General features: G+C 39.9%; 1 protein-coding gene across 17 annotated transcripts in view; it reads right to left on the bottom strand.

Moving 5' to 3' along the window:
- The window catches only part of LOC105488634 (casein kinase 1 gamma 1), a 143550-nt gene that overhangs the window by 83868 nt on the left and 37004 nt on the right, over window positions 1-22678 (bottom strand). For all 17 annotated transcript variants that reach the window (XR_011625284.1, XR_011625290.1, XR_011625286.1 and 14 more), the window contains exons 2-3: window positions 17954-17994; window positions 9958-10027 (exon numbers count right to left, since the gene is read on the bottom strand). Coding sequence is in view for 8 of the 17 variants with exons in the window: in XM_011752877.3 (XP_011751179.1) it covers window positions 9958-10027; window positions 17954-17994 (111 nt within the window). In the remaining 9 variants the exon portion in view is untranslated. The remainder of the gene's footprint in view (window positions 1-9957; window positions 10028-17953; window positions 17995-22678) is intronic.

Genomic DNA, 22678 nt, shown 5'->3' with positions numbered 1-22678 from the left:
CACCACTGCACTCCAGCCTGGGTGACTGAGTGAGATCCTGTTTCAAAAAAATAAATAAATAGGCTGGGCATACTGGCTCATGCCTGCAAACCTAGCACTTTGGAAGGCCGAGGCGGGTGGATCACCTGAGGTCAGGAGTTTGAAAACAGCCTGGCCAACATGGTGAAACCCTGTCTCTACTAAAAATACAAAAATTAGACAGGCATGGTGGTGGGCACCTGTAATGCCAGCTACTTGGGAGGCTGAGGCAGGAGAATTGCTTGAACCTGGGAGGCAGAGGTTGCAGTGAGCCAAAATCGCGCCACTGCACTCCAGCCTGGGCGACAGAGTGAGACTCTGTCTCAAAAAATAAAAATAAAATAAAAAATAAATAAATTAGTAGCATCTCCACATACCAATAACAAACTAGTGGAAAAAAATCAAGAAAAAATTCCATTTACAATAGCTACAAAAAAAAAAAATACCTAGGAATAAATTCAACCAATGATATGAAAGATCTCTACGAGGGAAACTATAAAACACTGGTGAAGGAAACTGAAAAATTAAAAAAAAAAAAAAAAAGAGTGTGGGCTGGGGGGAGACATCCCTCATTCATAGATTGGAAGAATACTGTAAAAATATTCATAATACCAAAAGCAATATATAGCTTCAACACAATCCGTATCAGAATACCAATAACATTCTTCACAGAAATAGAAAAAACAATCCTAAAACTCTTATGAAATCACAGAAGACTCTGAATAGCCAAAGCAATCCTAAGCAAAAAGAACAAAGCAAGGCCAGGCATAATGGCTCACACCTGTAATCCCAGCACTTTGGGAGGCTGAGGCAGGTGGATCACTGGAGTCCAGGAGTTTGATGCCTGCCTGTGTAACATGGTGAAACCCTGCCTCTACAAAAAAATTAGCCGGGCATGGTGAGGGAGGCTGAGGTGGGAGGATCACCTCAGCCTGGGAGACTGAAGCTGTAGTGAGCTGTGATCACACCACTGCACTACAACTTGGGTAACACAGTAAGACTCTGTCTCAAGGGAGGAAAAAAAAAGAAAGAACACAGCTGGAGGCATCACCCACTAATCACGCACTACTTGATGTCAAAATATACTACACAAAGCTACAGTAACCAAACAGCATGTCACTGGCATAAATAGACAAACAGACCAAGGGAAGAGAGGAGAGAACTCAGAAATAAACCCATGTATTTAGAACCAGCTAATTTTCAACAAAAGTGCCAAGAATATTCAGTAGGGAAAGGATGGTCTGTTTAGAAAAATGAAACTAGACCCCTATCTCTAACTGTACAAAAAAAAAAATCAAATTGAAGTGGATTAAAGACTTAGATGTAAGACCTGAAACTATGAAACTACTAGAAGAAAACACTGGGGAAATGCTTCATGACATTGGTCTGGGCAAAAATCTTTCAGGTAAGACCTCAAAAACACAGGTAACAGAAGTAAAAATAGACAAATGGAATTTCATCAAGCTAAGAAGCTTCTGCACAGCAAAGGAAACAACTGAGTGAAGAGACAACCAGTAGAACAAAAGAAAATATAATATATGCAAACCATGTATCTAATAAGGGATTAATTAACAGCCAGGATAGATATGCAATTCAAACAACTCAACAGCAAAAAACAGTACCAATAATAATCTGATTTAAAAATGGGCAAATGATCTTCATAGTCATTATCAAATCAGTTTATCAAAAACATATGTGTACATCCATGTTTATTACAGCACTATTCATAATAGCAAAGATATGCAATTAACCTAAGTGTCCATTAACAGATGAAAGGATAAAGAAAATGTGGTACATATACATAAGGAAATACTGTTCACCCATAAAAAAGAATGAAATTCATGCCTGTAATCCCAGCTCTCAGGGAGGCAGAGGCGGGAGGATAGTTTGAGCCCAGGAGTTTGGGACCTGACTGGGCAGTATAGCGAGACCCTGTGCTCCACAACAAGGAAAAAAAAAAAAGAATGAAATTCTGTCATTTGCAGCAACACAGATGGAACTGGTGGCCTTTATGATAAGTGAAATAAGCTAGGCAGGGAAAGATAAATATCACATGTTCTTGCTCATGTGAAAACTTAAAAAGTTGATCTCATATAGAATGATGGTTACCAGAGGCTGGGAACGTTTGGGTGTGTGGAAGATGAAAAGAGTTTGTTTAAGGGGTACAAACATACAATTAGAAGCAATAAATTCTAGTGTTGACAGCACAGCAGAGTGACTATAGTTAACAATAATTTATTGTATATTTCAAAATAGCCAGAAGAGCAAATTTGAAATGTTCTCAACACAAAGAAATGGTAAATGTTTGAGGTAATGCATATCTTAACCACCCTGACTTGATAATTACACATAGGTATACATGTATCAAAATATCACATACATCCCATAAATAGGTGTTATTATGTACCAATTTTAAAAATGAACTGCCGGCCAGGCGCGGTGGCTCAAGCCTGTAATCCCAGCACTTTGGGAGGCCGAGACGGGCGGATCACGAGGCCAGGAGATCGAGACCATCCTGGCTAACCTGGTGAAACCCCGTCTCTACTAAAAAATACAAAAAAAAAACCTAGCCGGGCGAAGTGGCAGGCGCCTGTAGTCCCAGCTACACGGGAGGCTGAGGCAGGAGAATGGCGTGAACCCGGGAGGCGGAGCTTGCAGTGAGCTGAGATCCGGACACTGCACTCCAGCCTGAGCGACAGAGCGAGACTCTGTCTCAAAAAAAAAAAAAAAAAAAATTGAACTGCTTTCGAGGTATTTAACAAGTTCATCGGCTTTCTCTGCCCACAAAATTTTGTTTTGACTACTGCATTGGTGAAGTTTCAATTATGGTCTTGTTAAGGCTAGACAGAGTGGTTCATGCCCAGCACTTTGGGCAGCCAAGGTGAGAGGATCACCTGGGGCCAAGAGTTCAAGACCAGCCTGGTCAACATAATGAGACTCCATCCCTACAAAAAACTAAAACTATTAGCCAGTTATGGTGTCATGCGCCTATAGTCCCAGCTACTTGGGAGGCTGAGGTAGGAGGATCACTAGAGCCCAAGAATTTGAGGCTGCAGCGAGCTAAAATTGCACCACCACACTCTAGCCTCAGAATCAGAGCAAGAAATCTGTTTCCTTAAAAAAAAAAAAAAAAAAGCGGGGGGGTAGGGAATCTTGTCATTTTTTAATTTGAGGATTAGCTTCTCCTTTATAAGAGAGTGAAAGCAGAAGAGTCACTAGATCACAATAGCTGCTGGAAAGCCCAGATATGGCAGCCCAGACTTAAAAATTTCAGGCTATGTCAGAGACCCCCATTTTCCTGTCATTTACTGCAAAGAATCCTATTTTCCTGACATTTACCTACCCTCTAAACCCTCAATCCTCTTTCATTTGCTCCTGTCTTTGCTGACTCATTCCCCTCCCTCTCTTTTTCCTCCCACTTCAACTGCATGCTTGCTTCTGGCTTATTCATCTTCTATTCAATTACCGAACATACACCAGGCTGTTGTCATGTGGTCAGCCCATACCTAGCTATGGAGTCATTCTCATACTGTCACTCTTCCTAATACAGATCTGTTTCGGCCACAGGCTCTTTCATATCTCTGCCCCAAACCTCTCATCCACCAAATCTTGTTCCTGTGTGCTAGAATACAAGCAAAAGTGAGACCTATGCTGGACAACAGATTTGTGGACTGGGAAATTTTTTACTTGACAATGTATGTACCTTCCTAAGTAAAAGACCCTAAGGGAATACTGAAACCTAAAATAATTCCCATAAGAAAATGAAATTAAAACTTGCCTACGGTGACTATAATATAATTAACATAACAATGATTGAAGAAAATAAGAAAAATAGTTATAATATTTTACAATTTGGTTTCTATAAGAAATGAAAAAATGATAGCTAACAGGAAGATAAAATGCTTATTCTCAGTTTCAAGGTTTTCACGGTCCCCTTTACTTTCTTGATTATCTTGGAGATATCAATTTTTAAGCATTAAGTCTTGAAAATACTGGTGGTAAAACGATAATCAACAAATGAAGCTTGAAAAGTGCAACCAGTCAGTAGAAAACAAAGTGGAATGGAAGGGAAAGAGTTAGCGGTCACACAAGGAAAAGCAGAGACAATGTGGAAGACCTCCAACCAGAACCACATTCACAATTATCCCGTGCTGTCATTTTTGTTCTACCTCTACATAATTAGAGAACTGGTATGAATTTCTAGATCAGGTGGTCAAGGTGAAACTGGGGTCCAAAAGGCCAAGATAATGATTAAGAGTTGGGTACTGAAGAAAATGGTCATAGTCCCAGGACAACAAAAAAGTGCCTATTTTTGGAAATTAATGTCTCAAGCTCTGGATATCACAGCAACAGGTATTCTTTAAATTCATAATCAATCATTTCTCCCAAATAATTTCATACATTTATTTTATAAGCAATGATTAATTCACCGAACAAACCTAAGTCACAAAGGGCTTTCTGTTTAAGTCTTCCTTGTCAGGAAATCCAAGTATTTTATAATTTATAGGACAGTAATGAACAATTACAGACAAAATACTAGTGAGTAAAAATACTAATTATGTTACTGTGGTCTTTGTGTGGCTTTGGCACAAAAGGTTGTTTATTTACAATGCTACAACATCACCTTGGTAATGAAAAGAGTGGCATATGTATGCTGGCTGCTCAAATAGTAACTACCAATGAGTCATACTTGCAGCTGAGAACTTACTCTGAAAAAAATAGGGGGAAGAATGCTGTGCCTGTAAGTGAGAAACAACCTCTGGTGTTCATGCTCACATTTACAATGAGACATGGTGAAATCTTGTCTATTTTCTTGTCAATTGATCTTCTTTCAAAATAAATTTCCTTTTTTGACCATCACAATGAATATTTTCATTAATAACATTGGTAAAAATCTAAAAAGGCAAGCTTATTAAATCTTCCTAACTTCTTTCTGCCACTGAACTACTTACTGACTGCTTACTATGTGACAGAATGACATCACACTGGGCCTTAAGATACACTTGAGATACAAGGGTAAAGAAGACACAAGCCTTGTTTTGTTTTTTTCTTTTTTCTTTTTTTTTTGAGACAGAGTCTCCCTCTGTCGCCCAGGCTGGAGTGCAGTGGCTGGATCTCAGCTCACTGCAAGCTCCGCCTCCCAGGTTTAGGCCATTCTCCTGCCTCAGCCTCCGGAGTAGCAGGGACTACAGGCGCCCACCACCTCCCCCGGCTAGTTTTTTGTATTTTTTACTAGAGATGGGGTTTCACCATGTTAGCCAGGATGGTCTCGATCTCCTGACCTCGTGATCCGTCCGTCTTGGCCTCCCAAAGTGCTGGAATTACAGGCTTGAGCCACCACGCCCGGCCAAGCCTTGTTTTCAAGGAGCTTATAATCTTATGGCGGGGAGTGGGAGAGAGTGGAACCAATATGCAATTACAATAAAAAAAAAGTCAATGCATAATCATCAATAGGATAATATAATCATGATTTTAAAAATATCCCAATGTTCTTCCTCATCTGGACTCTGGAAAAAATAAAATTAAAAATATGGCCAGACACGGTGGCTCACGTCTGTAATCCCAGCACTTAGAGAGGCCAAGGCAGGTGGATCACAAGGTCAGGAGATCAAGACCATCCTGGCCAACATGGTGAAACCCCGTCTCTACTAAAAATACAAAAAAAACTAGCTGGGTGTGGTGGTGTGTGCCTGTAATGCCAGCTACTTGGGAGGCTGAGACAGAAGAATTGCTTGAACCCGGGAGGCAAAGATTGTAGTGAGCCGAGATCGCGCCACTGCACTCCAGCCTGGCGACAGAGCGAGATTCTATTTCAAAAAAAAAAAAAAATATATATATATATATATATACACACACACACATACACACACACATCTGTATATAGATATAGACATCTATCTATCTCCATCCCGGTGAGGTAATAATGGGATAAAATAAAATGACATTTCAGAGGTTTAGGAGCTCAAAATCAATTCTATAACTATAAAGTTCAGAAAGCCTTGATTGATGGCAGTTATGTTTTTAAAAAAAGATTTATAGGTTTTAGCTGAGTACAATTCCATAAAAGCACAAAAGTCAACTATGTGAAATGGCTGCTAAAAAACTACTGTATGTGGTTATCACTTCATAATGTATATCAAAAATCATGCTGTACATCTTAAAATATACAATTTTTATCAATTCTACCTGAATAAAGCTGAGGGAAGAAAAAGAAAGTGTAATTAAAAGAAATGTGTCCAGATCAAGGAGGATAGTAATCCCACTGTCTCCATGTCTACAGTTACTTGTGCTATTTTAAGAGGCTCACTCAAGAGGAGCATCAAAAAACTAGCCATATTGAATATGTATGTGCCCATGCTTGCTAGTGGAGCACCGATACTGAAGTATCTGTGTAAACCATGTTATGTAAAAAGGTGGATACCTGGCTTAAAAGAAGACTTAGAGGTGGATGGTAGAGAGGACAATGTATAACAACTGTGACAAATGTCTCTCAGCTGGTAGAGAAAAAAAAAAAAAAAAAAGCCCCAACGGTGTTTCATAGAAATAAAAAAAAGGCAAATTTGGCCAGGCGCGGTGGCTCATACCTATAATCCCAGCAATTTGAGAGGCCAAGATGGGTGGATCACGAGGTCAGGAGATCAAGACCATCCTGACTAACATGGTAAAAACCCGTCTCTACTAAAATAATACAAAAAATTGGCCAGGAGTGGTGGCTCACGCCTGTAATCCGAGCACTTTGGGAGGCCAAGGCAGGAGGATCACGAGGTCAGGAGATCGAGACCACCCTGGCTAACACAGTGAAAACCTGTCTCTACTAAAAATACAAAAAAAAAAAAAAAAACTAGCTGGGCATGGTGGCGGGCGCCTGTAATCCCAGCTACTCGGAAGGCTGAGGCAGGAGAATGGCACGAACCTGGGAGGCGGGGCTTGCAGTGAGCCAAGATCATGCCACTGCACTCCAGCCTGATCGACAGAGTGAGACTCTGTCTCAAAAAAAAAAAAAAAATTACCCGGGCATGGTGGCACATGCCTATAGCCCCACCTACTCGGGAGACTGAAGCAGGGGAATCACTTGAACCTGGAAGGCGGAAGTTGTAATGAGCCAAGATCGTGCCACTGCACTCCAGCCTGGTGACAGAGCAAGACTCCATCTAAATTTAAAAATAATAATAATAAAATAAATAAATAAATGGCAAATTTGGGCCTAATATGAAGGACTTCAAATACATTGGACTTTCCCACATTAAATTAGCCTGAAGAGTGGTAAACTCTATGACTAGAAGAAAGTAGTCAAGCAGATTTAGATGACTATTAAGACAATCCTGAAAGCAATTCTTACACTAGGAGGTAGGGGTATCGAGGGGATTTGAAACAGATAACTAAAGCTCTTCCTATCTTGGAAAAGTCTGTAGCTACCTTGTTAGTTGCAGGCAAGGATATTAAGATGATGTCCACCACAGCTCTTTTAAGAGTAGTGGGTGATCTCAAGAAGCAGAATAGAGGCCAGTAATCACCACTGAACTGCATATAAGACCTAGAAGGCTTTGTGATCTTTACATGTTTGTTAGAAAAGGTACAGGGAGACAGACTAACAACGGCCAGCCTACCTGACTATGAGTCAACAGCTGGCCTAACCAGTACAACAGAGCCCTCCTATTCCCACTCATGACAATGATGGATGTATCCGTCTCAGAGATTCCAGTTTTTCCTTGCTGCTTAAGTGAAAGGCAATTTGTATAGTCACCTTTCCCTAATGCTCTCCCTATTTATTCCTTGTTTTAAGTGCACAGAGAATGCTAAAACTTCAAGGGCTTGCAATTTTCTGTATTTGGGGGGAGTACCAACCCAGCAGCACAGATGTTATTCCTACCCAACAAATTCATTAGATTTTTTGGCTCTATATTGAAAAGGGAAGATTGGTCTGATTTGGTGGATCTATTTGAAAGGGCTTACAGAGGAAATCCTGAAAACTGGCCTGTTCACTTCCCCACTTAAACTTCAAAGTTGGACTGGATTCAGCATGTTTTTACCCGACCCTAAGATTTATGAGACATACACAAACATGCTTATCATAAGTGGGCTGTGACAGTCTTTTCCCTAAAATTTATGAAACCTGGAATAACTTAACAACATTATGAAACCAGGAATATAAGAGGAACAACAATTAAAATGTAGTTCTGGGGCATCTGGGAAGATAAGCCTCAAGTTATGTATACATCCTGTGGTCTCAGTTGCCAGTCTTAAATCTTATGCCAAAAACACTCCAATCAATTAACAAATATATACTGAGAGGCTACTGTGAGCAAGAACTCATACTAAGTTCAGTGGAAGACAAGTCCATTGTGGGCTCTCTGGGTTATGACTATAGCTGATTATTGCTATAGTCAGGGTATAATAAAACTTGAATAACACACAATGACTCATATAATTCTAAATATTTTAGGAAGTAGAACTCAAATTCCTTCAGTAGTACCTTCAATAGGGTTACTTGAAATAGAAACCAATGGTATGATGGCTCATGCCTGTAATCCCAGCATTTTGGGAGGCTAAAGGCAGGAGGATCACTTGAGTCCAAGAGTTCAAGACCAACCTGGGCAACACGGCAAAACCCCATCTCTACTAAAAGTACAGAAAATTAGCCTGGTGTGGTGGTGCATGCCTACAGTCCCACCTACTCAGGAGGCTGAGGCAGGAGAACTGCTTGAGCCTAGGAGGTCAAGGCTGCAGTGAGCTGTGATCCTGCCACTGCACTCCAGCCTGGGCGATGGGAGTGAGACCCTGTAGAAAGAAAAGAAAAGGAAAGGAAAAAGGAAAACGAAAGGAAAGGGGAAAAACGAAAAAAGGAAAAAGGAAAAAGGAAAGGAAAGGAGAAGAGGAGACCCTGTCATGAAAGAAAGAAAGGAAGGAAGGAAGGAAGGAAGGAAGGAAGGAAGGAAGGAAGGAAGGAAGGAAGGAAGGGAGGGAGGGAGGGAGGGAGGGAGGGAGGGGAGGGGAGGGGAGGGGAGGGGAGGGGAGGGGAGGGGAGGGGAGGGGAGGGGAGGGGAGGGGAGGGGAGAGGAGAGGAGAAGAGAAGAGAAGAGAGAAGAGAACAGAGAGGGAGGGAGGGAGGGAGGGAGGGAGGGAGGGAGGAAGGAAGGAAGGAAGGAAGGAAGGAAGGAAGGAAGGAAGGAAGGAAGGAAGGAAGGAAGGAAGGAAGGAAGGAAACCAAGCTTTAGTCATTCACAGAAAACCTGTCACAGTGAAGGGGGCATAAAGCAGAGGAAATTCTACTAATGTCAAATAGTGAAAATAGCTCTGAAAGATTTCATCTTCTGAGAGATTTGTCTCTACCGGTAAACGTTAGCAAAATATTTTTCTGGAAGCCAGTAAGATACTTGAGAAATCAGAGCTTTTAGGTAAAAAACAAACATTTTTTAAAGTGATTAACTTAATTTTTAAAAATTGCCAAAGGTCATAGGTTATTGCAATCATATGGATAGCTCTTGCAAATTAATGAGAACAATGGATAAAATGACAGTGCTGTAGTATTTCAGAATGTATATTTTAGTATGTCTTTAAAACAGATAAACCACCTCAATGCGGTAAAGTATATTTTGCAAATTACCAACATTTCCTCCTTTCTTTTGGTATAAGTAAAGAAATGAAAAGAGAATGAACTACTGAAAAGCAAATCCTTCACACTATGTGTATTTGACAAGTGGAAAGCATCTGCAGGTTGGTCTGTGGGCACAGTCATAGCAACACAGTTCCCCTGTCAACTCAACTCCAGGAACCAGAGAGCAAGTAGCTTTGTGTCTGACTATGTTTATTTACCTATCCGGCAAGCAGGGGAGACAGATGGTTTGGTAAAAAGGGTAAACCAGACAAAAAAATTTGTATATTTTAGGGCTTCCAGCTAAGCTACGTGCTAAGTAAGTGGAGAAGAAAGACTTGACTTACCTGCACTGCCAAGCTGTTTATAAAATCTGTACTCTAAATGAAGCTGTGGAGCACGTGATTTTATTGGTTCCTGAAATCCAAAAAGAAAAACTGATCAGATTTCAACAAATGGGATTTTTCCATTCTTAAAGTTTTGGAGTAAACAACGGTTAAGATCACCTAATGTTTTAGAGATGATATCCATATATGAGAGCCTTTTCTAACCACAATTTGTCTTAGACAGTACAGTTAAGAGAAGATGGTGAATTACATACAACTCCTTCCATGGATAGTTAAATAAAAATAGACTTTGCATGAGCTATCATTCAAGGATACCTTTCTTGCAATGAAATATTCTCCTGATATGTATTTTCCCAGGAAACTTGATGCCAAACCTTTAAACAAAAAAAATACCAGAATGTATTTCCTGCTTGGGGAGGAAGCTTTGGGAGGTTCACAGTTTTATTATTTTTAGAAAAATAATGCATGCTCAGAAGAAAATTCCAATATACAAAAATTAGAAAGCAAAAATCATCTGTGATCCTGCCACTTTAAAGAGAGGCACTATTAACATTTTAGTGAATGCCTTTCTAAGTATTTATCTATATATGTATTTATATATAATATAGACTGATGAACTTAATTTTATATAAGTGAGATTATAATATATTTGCTGTTCATTAATGTGCTGTTGAATTCAACAATGTAGTAACATTTTCCCATGGCAGTAAATAAACGTGTATAATGTCTTGTTTTTTTTTTAAAGACAGGGTCTCACGCACTGCAGTCGAAACCTCCCAGGTTCAAGTCATCCTCCTATCTTAGCCTCCCGAGCGGCTGGGACCACAAGTGTGTGCCATCACTCACAGCTAATTTTTATTTTTTTGTAGAGATAGGATCTTACTATGTTGCCCAGGCTGGTCCCAAATTCCTGGGCTCAAGCAATCCTCCCACTTCCGCCACCCAAAGTGCTGTGGGATTATAGGCATAAGCCACTGCACCTGGCTTATATTATTTTTAATGGTTTAAGTATTGCCCTGTATGTGCACATGTATTTTGTATTTACGTATGTATGTATACACACCCTCCCCATAATTTTTGGACATGTGAACTCTTTTCACTTTCCAATATTATGAACAATGCTTTTAGGAACATGCTTATATATATTTCTTTTTAAACTGTTGAGAATTAAAGATTGTAAATAGAATTAAAATATGTAACTTCAATCAATGTGGTGTTCAAGTTTCCAAAAATTGAGTTTTCTAAAAACCTCAGAGATAAAGCAGCCAAACAACCACACTTTGCTCTATACCAATTGAGCAACTGGCTGGTTGATTATTCTAAACTGAGAGTGTACTGGGCAACTGGCTAACAAGAAAACCAAACATTACCCTAAACACATTATAACCTCTCTTTAAAAGCTCAACAGTAGCTGACATGGTGGCTCATGTCTGCAATCCCAGTACTTTCAGAGGCTGAGATAGGAGGATCACTCAATACCAGGAGTTTGAGACCAGCCTGGGCAACACAGCAAAACCTCATCTTTACAAATAAACAAATAAAATAGGACAGGCATAGTGGCTCATGCCTGTGATCCCAGCACTTTGGGAGGCTGAGGCAGGAGAACTGCTTGAGTCCAGGAGTTCGAGACCAGCCTGGGCAACATAGGGAGACCCTGTCTCTACCAAAAATTTAAAAATTAGCCTGGTAGGATGGTACACTCCTGTAGTCCCAGCTACTCAGGAAGATGAGGTGGGAGGACTGCTTGAGTCCCACAGATCAAGACTGCAGGGAGCTGTGATTGTGCCACTGTACTCCAGCCTGGGCGACAGAGTGAGACCTTGTCTCAGTCAATCGATAAATAAAATAAAGTTCAACATCTGCACACCCATTAGGATGGCTATCATCAAAAACAGAAAATAACAAGTGTTGATGAGGATGTGGAGAAACTGGAATCCTTGTGCACTGCTGATGGGAATGCAAAATGGTGTAGTGACTGCTCGGGAAAATGGTATGGCAATTTTTCAAAAAATTAAACACAGAATCATTATGATTCACAATTCTCTTTCTGGATAGATGCTCCAAAGAAGTGGAAGCAGGAATTCAGATTTATTTTTACATGCATGTTCACAGCATTATTATTCACAATAACTAACAGGTGGAAGCAACCTAAGTGTGTATGATTGGACGAACGGATAAACAAAATTGGGTATATACATATGGTGAAGTATTATTCAACCTTAAAAAGGAAATTCCAACACATGCTACAACATGGGCAAACCTTGAGGACATTATGCTCAGTGAAATAAGCCAGTTATAAAGGACAAATATTGCATGAGTCCACTTAATATTAAGTACCTAGTAGCCAGGTGCAGTGGCTCACGCCTGTAATCCTAGCACTTTGGGAGGCTGAGACGGATGGACTGCCTGAGCTCAGGAGTTCGAGACCAGCCTAGGCAACGCAGTGAAACTCCGCCTCTACTAAAATACAAAAAATTAGCCAGGAGTGTCAGCATGCACCTGTAGTCCCAGCTACTCAGCAGGCTGAGGCAGGAGAATTGCTTGAACCCGGGGGGTGGAGGTTGCAGTTAGCCTAGATCGTACCACTGCACTCCAGCCTGGGCGACAGAGCAAGACTCCATCTCCAAAAAAGCAAACAACACAAAAAAAATTAAGTATCTAGTGTAGTCAAATTCATAGAGACAGACAGAATGGTGGTTGCCAAGGGGTTGGGGGGAGGGGAGTGTTTAACAGACAGGAAATTTCAGTTAGGGAAGATGAAAAAGTTCTGGAGATGGATGGTGGTGATGGTTGTACACCAATATAAATGTACTTAATGCCACTGAACTTTTTTTTTTTTTTTTTTTGAGACGGAGTTTCACTCTTGTTGCCCAGGCTGGACTGTAATGGCATGATATTGGCTCATCACAACCTCCGCCTCCTGGGTTCAGCAATTTTCCTGCCTCAGCCTCCCAAGTAGCTGGGATTACAGGCATGTGCCACCACGCCTGGCTAATTTTTGTATTTTTAGTGGAGATGGGGTTTCTCCATGTTGGTCAGGCTGGTATCAAACCCCTGACCTCAGGTGATCCACCCGCCTCAGCCTCCCAAAGTGCTGGGATTACAGGCATAAGCCACTGCACCTGGCCAATGCCACTGAACTTTAAAAAATTGTTATAATGGTAAATTCTGGTTATCACCTGTTATTAGATAATATTATTTTCTCCTATTCCTTTCCATGGGTTGCCCTTTTTAAAATTCTGACAGTATGCAAAAGTTTTAAATTTTGCTGAAGTCCAACTTAGCTAGCTTCTTTTTTTGTTGTCTGTGATTTTGGTGTCATATCCAAGAAATTACTGCCAAATTCAATGTCATGAAGCTTTTCTCATGTGTATTCTGGTAAAAATATTATAGTTTCAATCTTATATTTAGGTCTTTGATCCACTCTGAATTGTTGAATACAATGTAAAGTAAGAATCCAACTTCACTGTTACGTGGGTATCCAGTTTTTCTAGCCTCATTTGTTGAAAAGACTGTCCTTTCCTCCACTGAGTGGTTATTTGTCCTTTTTTTTTTTTTTTTTTTTGAGATGGAGTCTTACTCTGTCACCCAGGCTGGAGTGCAATGGCACAATCTCAGCTCACTGCAACCTCCACCTCCCGGGTTCAAGCAATTCTTCTGCCTCAGCCTCCCAAGTAGCTGGGACTACAGACGCATGCCACCACACTCGGCTAATTTTGTATTTTTAGTAGAGACGAGATTTTACCATAGTGGCCAGGCTGGTCTCAAACTCCCGACCTCGTGATCCACCCACTGCAGCCTCCCAAAGTGCTGAGATTATAGGTGTGAGCCCCCGTGCCCAGCCTATTTGTCTTATGTTTAAGACAGACTCCAAGGAAGGAGATTCCATAACTTCTCTCAATAATTCATGCTGATGTTGAACAAGTTTCATGGTTTGGAACACTTTTATATTATACTCAAATCTCACTACTGAAACTTAAGCCTATTTTTCTTAAGTCCTCAGCAAAAAAATAAAACTCCTCAATAACCTCAAATACTATTAAGTAGCTCTCTTCAAATAACAAAACAATCCAATGATTTCCTAGACTTTCTTTCCTCAGGCAAAGTAATTTCAAATTCCTTTCACCATTCCTCATAGGTCCTAGCTTTTAATTCTTTGATCATCTTTGAAGGCTCTTTCCTGAATCCATTTGAAGTTTTCTGCATTTTTCTTAAGATATAGAATCCATTAACCAAAGAATTCAGAAGTTTCTCTGAAGTTGTCTAGTCTATCCCTCTGCTTCTAGGAAGATTTTATCTAAATCAATTCAGGCCAGACTGGAATGTTCGTATCTGTAGGAAGCGCTTTGAAGAAAGAACTCATACCCTTCTTTGAGTATAAAATCAGCAATCGTTAGAGTTGGACTTCAAGTGTCTCAAGACTTTTAGTCAAAAGAAAAGTACATGGCCGGGCACGGTGGCTCACGCCTGTAATCCCAGCACTTTGGGATGCTGGGGTGGGTGAATCACGAGGTCAGGAGATCGAGACCATCCTGGCCAACATGGTGAAACCCCATCTCTACTAAAAATACAAAAATTAGCTGGGCATGGTGGTGCATGCCTGTAATCCCAGCTACTCAGGAGGCTGAGGCAAGAGAATCGCTTGAACCAGGGGAGTTGGAGGTTGCAGTGAGCCGAGATCGTGCCACTGCACTCCAGCCTGGTGACTCAGCAAGATTCCATCTCAAAAAAAAAAAAAAAAAAAAAGAAAAAGAAAAGTACATAAGACTAATTATATTGTAGAGTCCCTTTCCTATTTCTCTCTTCAGATAGAGAGGTATCATATCACTCTTATGTCTCCATTTGGTTGCAGATCTTCCACTGAATCACTATCAAAGCAGCCAGGTATAGAATTTTTCCATTAGCAAAGTAACTAAGAATTCACAAGGAACCAAACAGAAACAGTGATGACAAATCAACATGGAACTAGAAGTTGATCAAAACACTAGAAAAGCGACTATTCTTTCCAGAGAAATCACTTTTGGATTCTGACAAACCACAGAGGCAATGAATTTTAAAAACCACAGATCCTTCCTCAAATATTATACTCTCAATCTTCATGCTGGAAAGCATAATAGAGCAGCTAAGCTAGTAAATTAAAAATGCAAAATTCCATAGAGTTCAAGGGTTGAAAGGCATACACATCATATATTCAGACATGAGGGTCTTATTATGAAGACTGAGAGAATTACACACTTCAGCCAACTCCTTAGCACATGGCCATAGCCTGCTCAGCCAACTGGGCTTCAAGGTGCTTTTCTGGAAGCACTATAAGTAGAAGGCACTGCAAAACTCAGTCTACAGATTGCAGAAGGCAGCAATATTAGCAGCACAGAGAGATTTTTTAAAAACCCAATTGTTAGAAAACCTCTGTTAAAAAGAACCCTTAGAAATGTGGGTGATGGATAAAGGAGGGGCTCATTACACTATTTTGTTTACTTTGTGTATGATTTTTTTTAAAGGTTTTTAGAAATCTAAGAAAAAAGAGTCCACAATGAAGATCCAAACAAAGTACAACTGAAACAGCAGCAGCAGAGCTTCCCTGCATTTCTGTGCCAGATGCTGATTACATTTCCGTGCCAGATGCTGATTACATTTCCATAGAGGCTGTGCATTTGCCAGAATATTTGCCACAGTTATTCTGGAAAACACATGCCTGCCTAAAATCCTAAACAAACAGCAGACAGCTACCTTATAGGAGTATAGTGCTTAAGGCAAATTTACCATTACAATCCAAAGAGCTCAATTACTGCCTTCATATTTCCCTTTGAAGAACAGAAGCCCAAAAGGAAGAGAGAAAGCCTGTAGACAAAATTGTTATCCTCTAAAATGCCTTTCAGACTGATCTGAAAGAGAAATGCAGTACTGAGTCACACCATACTAGATTGCAAGAGTTCCATTTTTAGCTTTAAATAGTGGCCATACAAAGCAAAATAAAAGTTTTTAAAAAGGAAAGTGAAATATAACGATCAATCATGTCAACAATATGTTATGTAAGCTTATCTATACAGGTTGATTGGTACAACCTGGCAGAAGAAATCAAGATGAAAGAAGTGTCCCTAACAGAAAGCCTAACAAATACGTAGTAACACGGCAAATTTTTTAAGTGTTTTAGGAAGTGCTTCGTTCTCTTAGTAGTCCCAAAAAATCAGAGATTATTCCAACTTATCAGAATAATAGAACAGAAAAAGTAAAAAAAAGTCAGTGTACTAGAGAACACTTTAATAGAATAACCAAATTCCTATAAATTAAAAAAATGTGGTTAATCCTATTTTTTTGAGACAGGGTATCTGTCACCCAGGCTGAGTGCACAGGTGCAAGCAATCTCGGCTCACTGCAGTCTCAACTTCCTGGGCTCAGGTTGTTCTCCCACATTAGCCTCCAAAGTAGCAGGGACTACACGTGTGTGCCAGCATACCTGACGAATTTTTTGTATTTTTTGTAGAGACAGTGTTTCGCCTTGTTGCCCAGGCTGGTCCGAACTTCTGGGCTCAAGCGATCTGCCTGTCTTGGCTTCCTAAAGTGGATTACAGGCATGAGACACTGCGTCTGGCCGGTTAATCCTCTAATATTCAATCTATGAGGATATTTGACCTGCATTGTTAACATGTATTACCTCTCTTCCTGCTCCCATCTATCCAACAAGAGTTCCAAGTCAAAATACAAAAAGAAAACACTTGGTTTCCTAGAAGTTACCTGCTGCTCTAAGCCCTGCTCCCTGTCCACCCACCCCTTTGTAGAGAAACAATCTGATAACTGTCAGTTCCTCACAAGACAAGACAACCCTACCTCCTCCACAAGCAAGCTGGATGAGAAGAATGACCAATCACAGAACAAGTGTGGATGTGGTAAGTGCAATTAATTAGAAAAGAATAACAATGCCAGGCGTGGTGGCTCACACCTGTAATCCCAGTACTTTGGGAGGCCAAGCTGGATGGATCACCTGAGCTCAGGAGTTCGAGACCAACTGGGCAACATGATGAAACACTGTCTCTACAAAAAATACAAAACTTAGCCAGGTGTGGTGGTGCACACCTGCAGTCCCAGCCTCTTAGGAGGCAGACTGAGGTGGAAGGATCGCTTGAGCCCAGGAGGCAGAGGTTGCAGTGAGCCAAGATTACATCACTGCACTCCAGCCTGGGCAACAGCGTGAGACCCTGTCTCTAAAAAGTAAATAAAAAGAAAGAAAAGAAAAGAATTGCATAGATTTCCTTCAACCATTAACTCCTCTAGCTTCCAACTAATAAAACAAAGCTACCTGTAAATCCTGGGATACCTACTATGAGGACAAACACAGAGTTTCAGTGAAACTAGTCATATGAAACATTTCACATGAAAAAATGGTTTTGTTATCCACCTTAAATATAAGACAAAGAATTCCGTCTTTTAAAATTATTATTCCTCACAAATAATAAAATTATTACTTCTCTTTTTCAATAGGATATCATTTTCAATGACTAGTTTAATTATTCACAAGGTTAGTATTAATATACCAATTGACTCCTTTGCTTCTAATTTGACCATATGGTATATTTTTCATGCTTGACAGATTTTTAAGGCCATGATTAGATGATCAGTTATGATTTTCTTCTAAGTACAAAAAATAAATCAGTTTAGAGAAAAAAACAGTAAAAATTTTAAATGATTTTATCTTTTTAATTAAGATACCTCTGTGAAAGATTAAGTTCACAGAATTACTAGTTCTTCCAGCTTTTTTTAATCAACTAATTTTGAGTCATCATTGCTAACACTAAAGTTAGTATCATTTAATTATATAGTGTTATATAGTATACAGTGATTCATCACTGTAACACTATCATTGAAGAAAAATGTGGGATCATATATTAAAAAAAACCATTAGCATTTTTGTGAATGAATGCTTAAAACTATTTCCTATAAGAAGATATAAGCAATGGGAGCACCAAAACATTAATTACCACAAACAGATTCTACTCACCAGTTTGATTGCTACATATTCATTGGTGTAGAGATTTTTACCTAAGGGGAAAGCAGAATGTATACGTTTTAGTGACATTTATTCCGGGAAAGGCAAAGCAAAATATTAGCTTACAGGGTCATGAGAAAGGTTATATTCCCAATGCTGCTCACATAAATGAAACTTGATTCATAAGTGAAAAGCTACAGAGATAATGAGATCCAGCAAGGCTAGAACAGCTTGAAAATTTAGAAATTTAAGCTACACCTGAGAATCTTCCTAAAAGAGAAAACATATCTCTCTTACACACACACATACACACACACACACACGCATGCGCGCGTGTGTTAATATTTCTCATCTATTAAGTCACAAGGCAATTCAAGAAGAAATTCCAGAATTTCAAAGAGATTTTAGCTCTTGGCACAATAAACACAAACCTTCATTCTTCGAACTAACTGGCAAATAGAATTCTATATATTTTGTCACGGTATGTCGTGTCAACTTTAGATGGCATAAAGGATAGTGTGAATAAAACCAATTATTGCCCAAACCTACTTTTGGAGAATTCATCTACTGCTTGTAAGCAGATGATTCTCAAAGTTGTTTTGACTGTTCACCAGAACAATAACTTTATATCTTTTAACTATTTACAGGAAACAGATCTTCAGTTAGACAACACTTACACATCTCAAAGTTCTTCCTGCAATAACGCTTTTTTCTTTAAACTTTCCTGTTTCTACAAATGTAATCAATATTCCCAGACGTTTAGACTAAGAACTTGGAATGATGATGAGGACCAGAGCAACAACTTTCAATTAGTGAACCTGTAATATATGCTGGGTACTCAGCTCCTCTCACCTCCCCACCGTCACTAATCCTTGGAAACCTTAACTTTAATTCCTCCTGAGTGCTTAGTACATATCATGTAGTTTAGTAGTTTAGCCACTGCACTGAACTTTATATCTCTTCTTACACATTTGCCTTCTTATCCAGCTAGAGTGTAAATATCTTGAGGACAGGGATTTTAAGTTTTCTCAATACCCTATGGTGCTTAAGACTGTGTTCAGCACATATAAGACACTCAAAATCTCGACTGATTAAAAGTTATTGGTACTGTATCTATAGTATGGCTATTTTTAAAATAATATACGAGTAAATGTTATATTCCTATAATACACAGCTGAATATATGTGTGTGAAAAATAATACAAAAGTAATATAAAAGTTTTTAGTATTTTCTGATTTTTATATAATGTACATTGTTTTTATAAATAAAAAAACAAGCTGGGTGTGGTGTAATCCCAACACTTTGGGAGGCTGAGGCAGGTGGATCACTTGAGGTCAGGAGTTCAAGACCAGCCTGGCCAACATGGTGAAACCCTGTCTCTACTAAAAACACAAAAATTAGCTGGGCGTGGTGGTGAACGCTTGTAATCTCAGATACTTGTGAAGCTGAGGCGGGAAAATCACTTGAACCTGGGAGGTGTAGGCTACAGTGAGCCAAGATTACACCACTGTACTCCAGCCTGGGCAACACAGTGAGATGCCGTCTCATAAATAAATAAATAAACAAAGAAACATAAAAAGCTGCTTACAAGTTTTCACTTACACACCTCTAGACAACTAAGGCCCTCTGCAATATAACTACATCATTAAACTTTTCATACTGCCATCAGATTGTGAGTACTTTTATGTGTCAAAGAGTACACTAATTTAGGAATAATTTTTGTCTGCAAGTAAGATAAAAAGAAGACTAACAGGTTGGTTTCTTAGGTGTTTGCCCTAAGAAACCATAAGAAACACCTAAGAAACCATAAGATGAATAACTTCCTTTTTAGGGGAGCACAAGTAGAAAATAGGCATTTCTCTCACATATATAGTGTTTGCATTAACTTTCTAAAGGTTACTTTATGTTTCTGATTACTGTTCCCACCAAAACCATTTTAAAATATATTTCATGAAATTATAAAAAGGATAGTAATAAGTAAGAGAGGAACAGATGAGGCAGTAACAAATAGCCAACTCCCAGGCAGATTAAAACTTTAATTTGGCCCACGACTTCTTGCACACCAGATGTGATGCTGCGCAAAGATTTTTCAGGATAGCTCTTCCTGAAATGAAATGAGTATTGTTACTGTGACTTAAAACTAATTTTAGGGTCAGGTGCAGTGGCTCATGCCTGTAATCCCAGCACTTTGGGAGGCCAAGGTGGGTGGATCACCTGAGGTCAGGAGTTCGAGAACAGCCTGGTCAACATGGTGAAACCCTGTCTCTACTAAAAATACAATAATTAGTTGGGGGGGGGGGGTGGGCACCTGTAATCCCAGCTACTCGGCAGACTGATGCAGGAGAATCACTTGAACCTGGGACACAGAGGTTGCAGTGAGCTGAGATCACGCCATTGCACTCCAGCATGGGAGACAGGAGCAAAACTCTGTCTCAAAAAAAAAAAAAAAAAAACCCAAAAAACTAATTTTAGCACAAGCTTAACCATAAGAACCTAATTACAGCTCACGCCTGTAATCCCAGCACTTGGGGAGGGCGAGGCAGGTGGATCACGAGGTCAGGAGTTCAAGACCAGCCTGACCAACAGGGTGAAATCCCATCTCTACTAAAAATACAAAAATTAGGCAGGCGTGGTGGCATGCGCCTGTAATCCCAGCTACTCGGGAGGCTGAGACAGGAGAATCGCTTGACCCGGGAGGCAGAGGTTGCAGTGAGCCAAAATCGCACCATTGTACTCCAGCCTGGGCAACAGAGCAAGACTGCTTCTCAAAAAAAAAAAAAAAAAAAAAGCAAGCCATTAAAAAAGCAAGCCATTAATACCATTTTTCCCTGTTCCTACTGCCTGTATAATTGCAGAACATCAATGCTATCTTAAAGTTTAAAATGAAAGGTTTTGTGACCTGGTAAGATCTGGGATTTTGCATGAGCATTGTAAGGTAGTACAAGATTAACTAGAAAAAAAAGAGAACAGAGGTAGGGAAAAACGCGACTATTTAATGTCCATCTACACAAATAACAGACATCTAAGATGAGCAACCTCAGTTCTCACCCTTCATAGACTGTATTCTACCTCCTCACACAAGGTCTTGTATGTGGTGGCTCAAAAGTGTGTCAAATAAATCAAATGATATGGTGTGTGTTAAAAATAAAATACAAACAAGTCAGTAGAAGAGCCTGGATACGGAGGTTAATGAATTTGGGCAGAAGCAGCACTTGAAGTGAGCCCAGAAGGATTTCCTATTTTTAAAAAATACTAATTTGAACAATGATATGGAGAAATGATAGAAAATGCACAGGATTTGATATGCTGTGGGTAGACCCATATAATCGGAGCACATAGTGTGTGGGAAGAAATAGAAGAAAAGCCATAAAGATCCACTAAGCTAAGCACAGGTTATGAATAATATTGAATGCCAGGTCCCCACTATGAGGTACGTATGCCCGCGGGTGCCTAGAAGTGTGCCAAGGCACTTGTGTACTAAGCTACAGGACAAGTAATACACACTTTTCTTGGATCCTCATTTTCATTTGAAGATTTGGAGAAAGTCTTTTTTTATATAAAGACAAACCTACTATATTATAGAAATTGTGCATAGATTTCTTTTGAAGAAAAAAATGCAGCTGGGTGTGGTGGCTCACACCTGTAATCCCAGCACTTTGGGAGACCAAGGTGGGCGGATCACCTGAGGTCAGGAGTTTGAGACCACCCTGACCAACATGGAGAAACCCTCATCTCTACTAAAAATACAAAATTAGCCAGGCATGGTGGTGCATGCCTGTAATCCCATCTAATCGGGAGGCTGAGACAGGAGAATTGCTTGAACTTGGGAGGCGGAGGTTGCAATCAGCCGAGATCGTACCACTGCACTCCAGCCTGGGCAACAAGAGCAAAACTCCATCTCAAAAAAAAAAAAAAAAAAAAATGTTTCAAAGAAATCCTGGGCACTTACATATTTGTTTCTTCCACAAGAAGTCTTGATGAGTCTCATTCAGTGTGCAACCTTTTTCTTTTTTTTTTTGAGACAGAGTCTCACTTTCCTGCCCAGGCTGGAGTGCAGTGGTGCGATCTCAGCAACTTCTGCCTCCATGGTTCAAGCGATTCTCCTGCCTCAGCCTCCAGAGTGGCTGGGATTACAGGCATGTGTCACCATGCCCAGCTAATTTTTGTATCTTTAGTAGAGACAGGGTTTCACCATATTGGCCAGGATGGGCTCGATCTCTTGACTTTGTGACCCGCCCGCCTCGGCCCTCCCAAAGTGGGCATGAGCCACTGCGCCCGGCCTCAGTGTGCAACCTTTTCTTATTTTACCTGTATTTAGCTGGGTAGCCGCTTTTCACAGTAGAGCTGACTTTCAACTAAGTTTTCCATTTTTAGCCCCTTCTGCATCCCACCTTTGTGAAGTTCCTAGTGTCTCCAATTCCTAAGTCTATCTGGTATATTTTATAGTATTACCTGGCCTGCCCCTTCAGGCAAGCCTTCTCTGGAGTGCTAAGTGAGTTACCACCTAACCATCTGTGTTTCAGCTTCCAAAATTTGTTAACATTTCTCAATATGTTTTCACCTTCTCTTCCATTTTTTTGGTTCCTTGTGGTTTTATGCCTTTTTGTTTAAAAAAAAAAAAAAAAAGCCTTTTTCTAAATACACTTTCTAGTCTTAAGACTAAGCCAACACCCAATTTCATAAACTTCTACCTATAATTAGTTATGCATGTATCTTTTCACTTCCACTCGGCCGTAA

This window comes from Macaca nemestrina, chromosome 7 (assembly GCF_043159975.1).
Source record: "Macaca nemestrina isolate mMacNem1 chromosome 7, mMacNem.hap1, whole genome shotgun sequence".
In the NCBI taxonomy this organism is placed as follows: Eukaryota; Metazoa; Chordata; class Mammalia; order Primates; family Cercopithecidae; genus Macaca; species Macaca nemestrina.
Note: the sequence above shows the minus strand (reverse complement) of the source record. Positions and strands in the feature narration are given on the sequence as shown.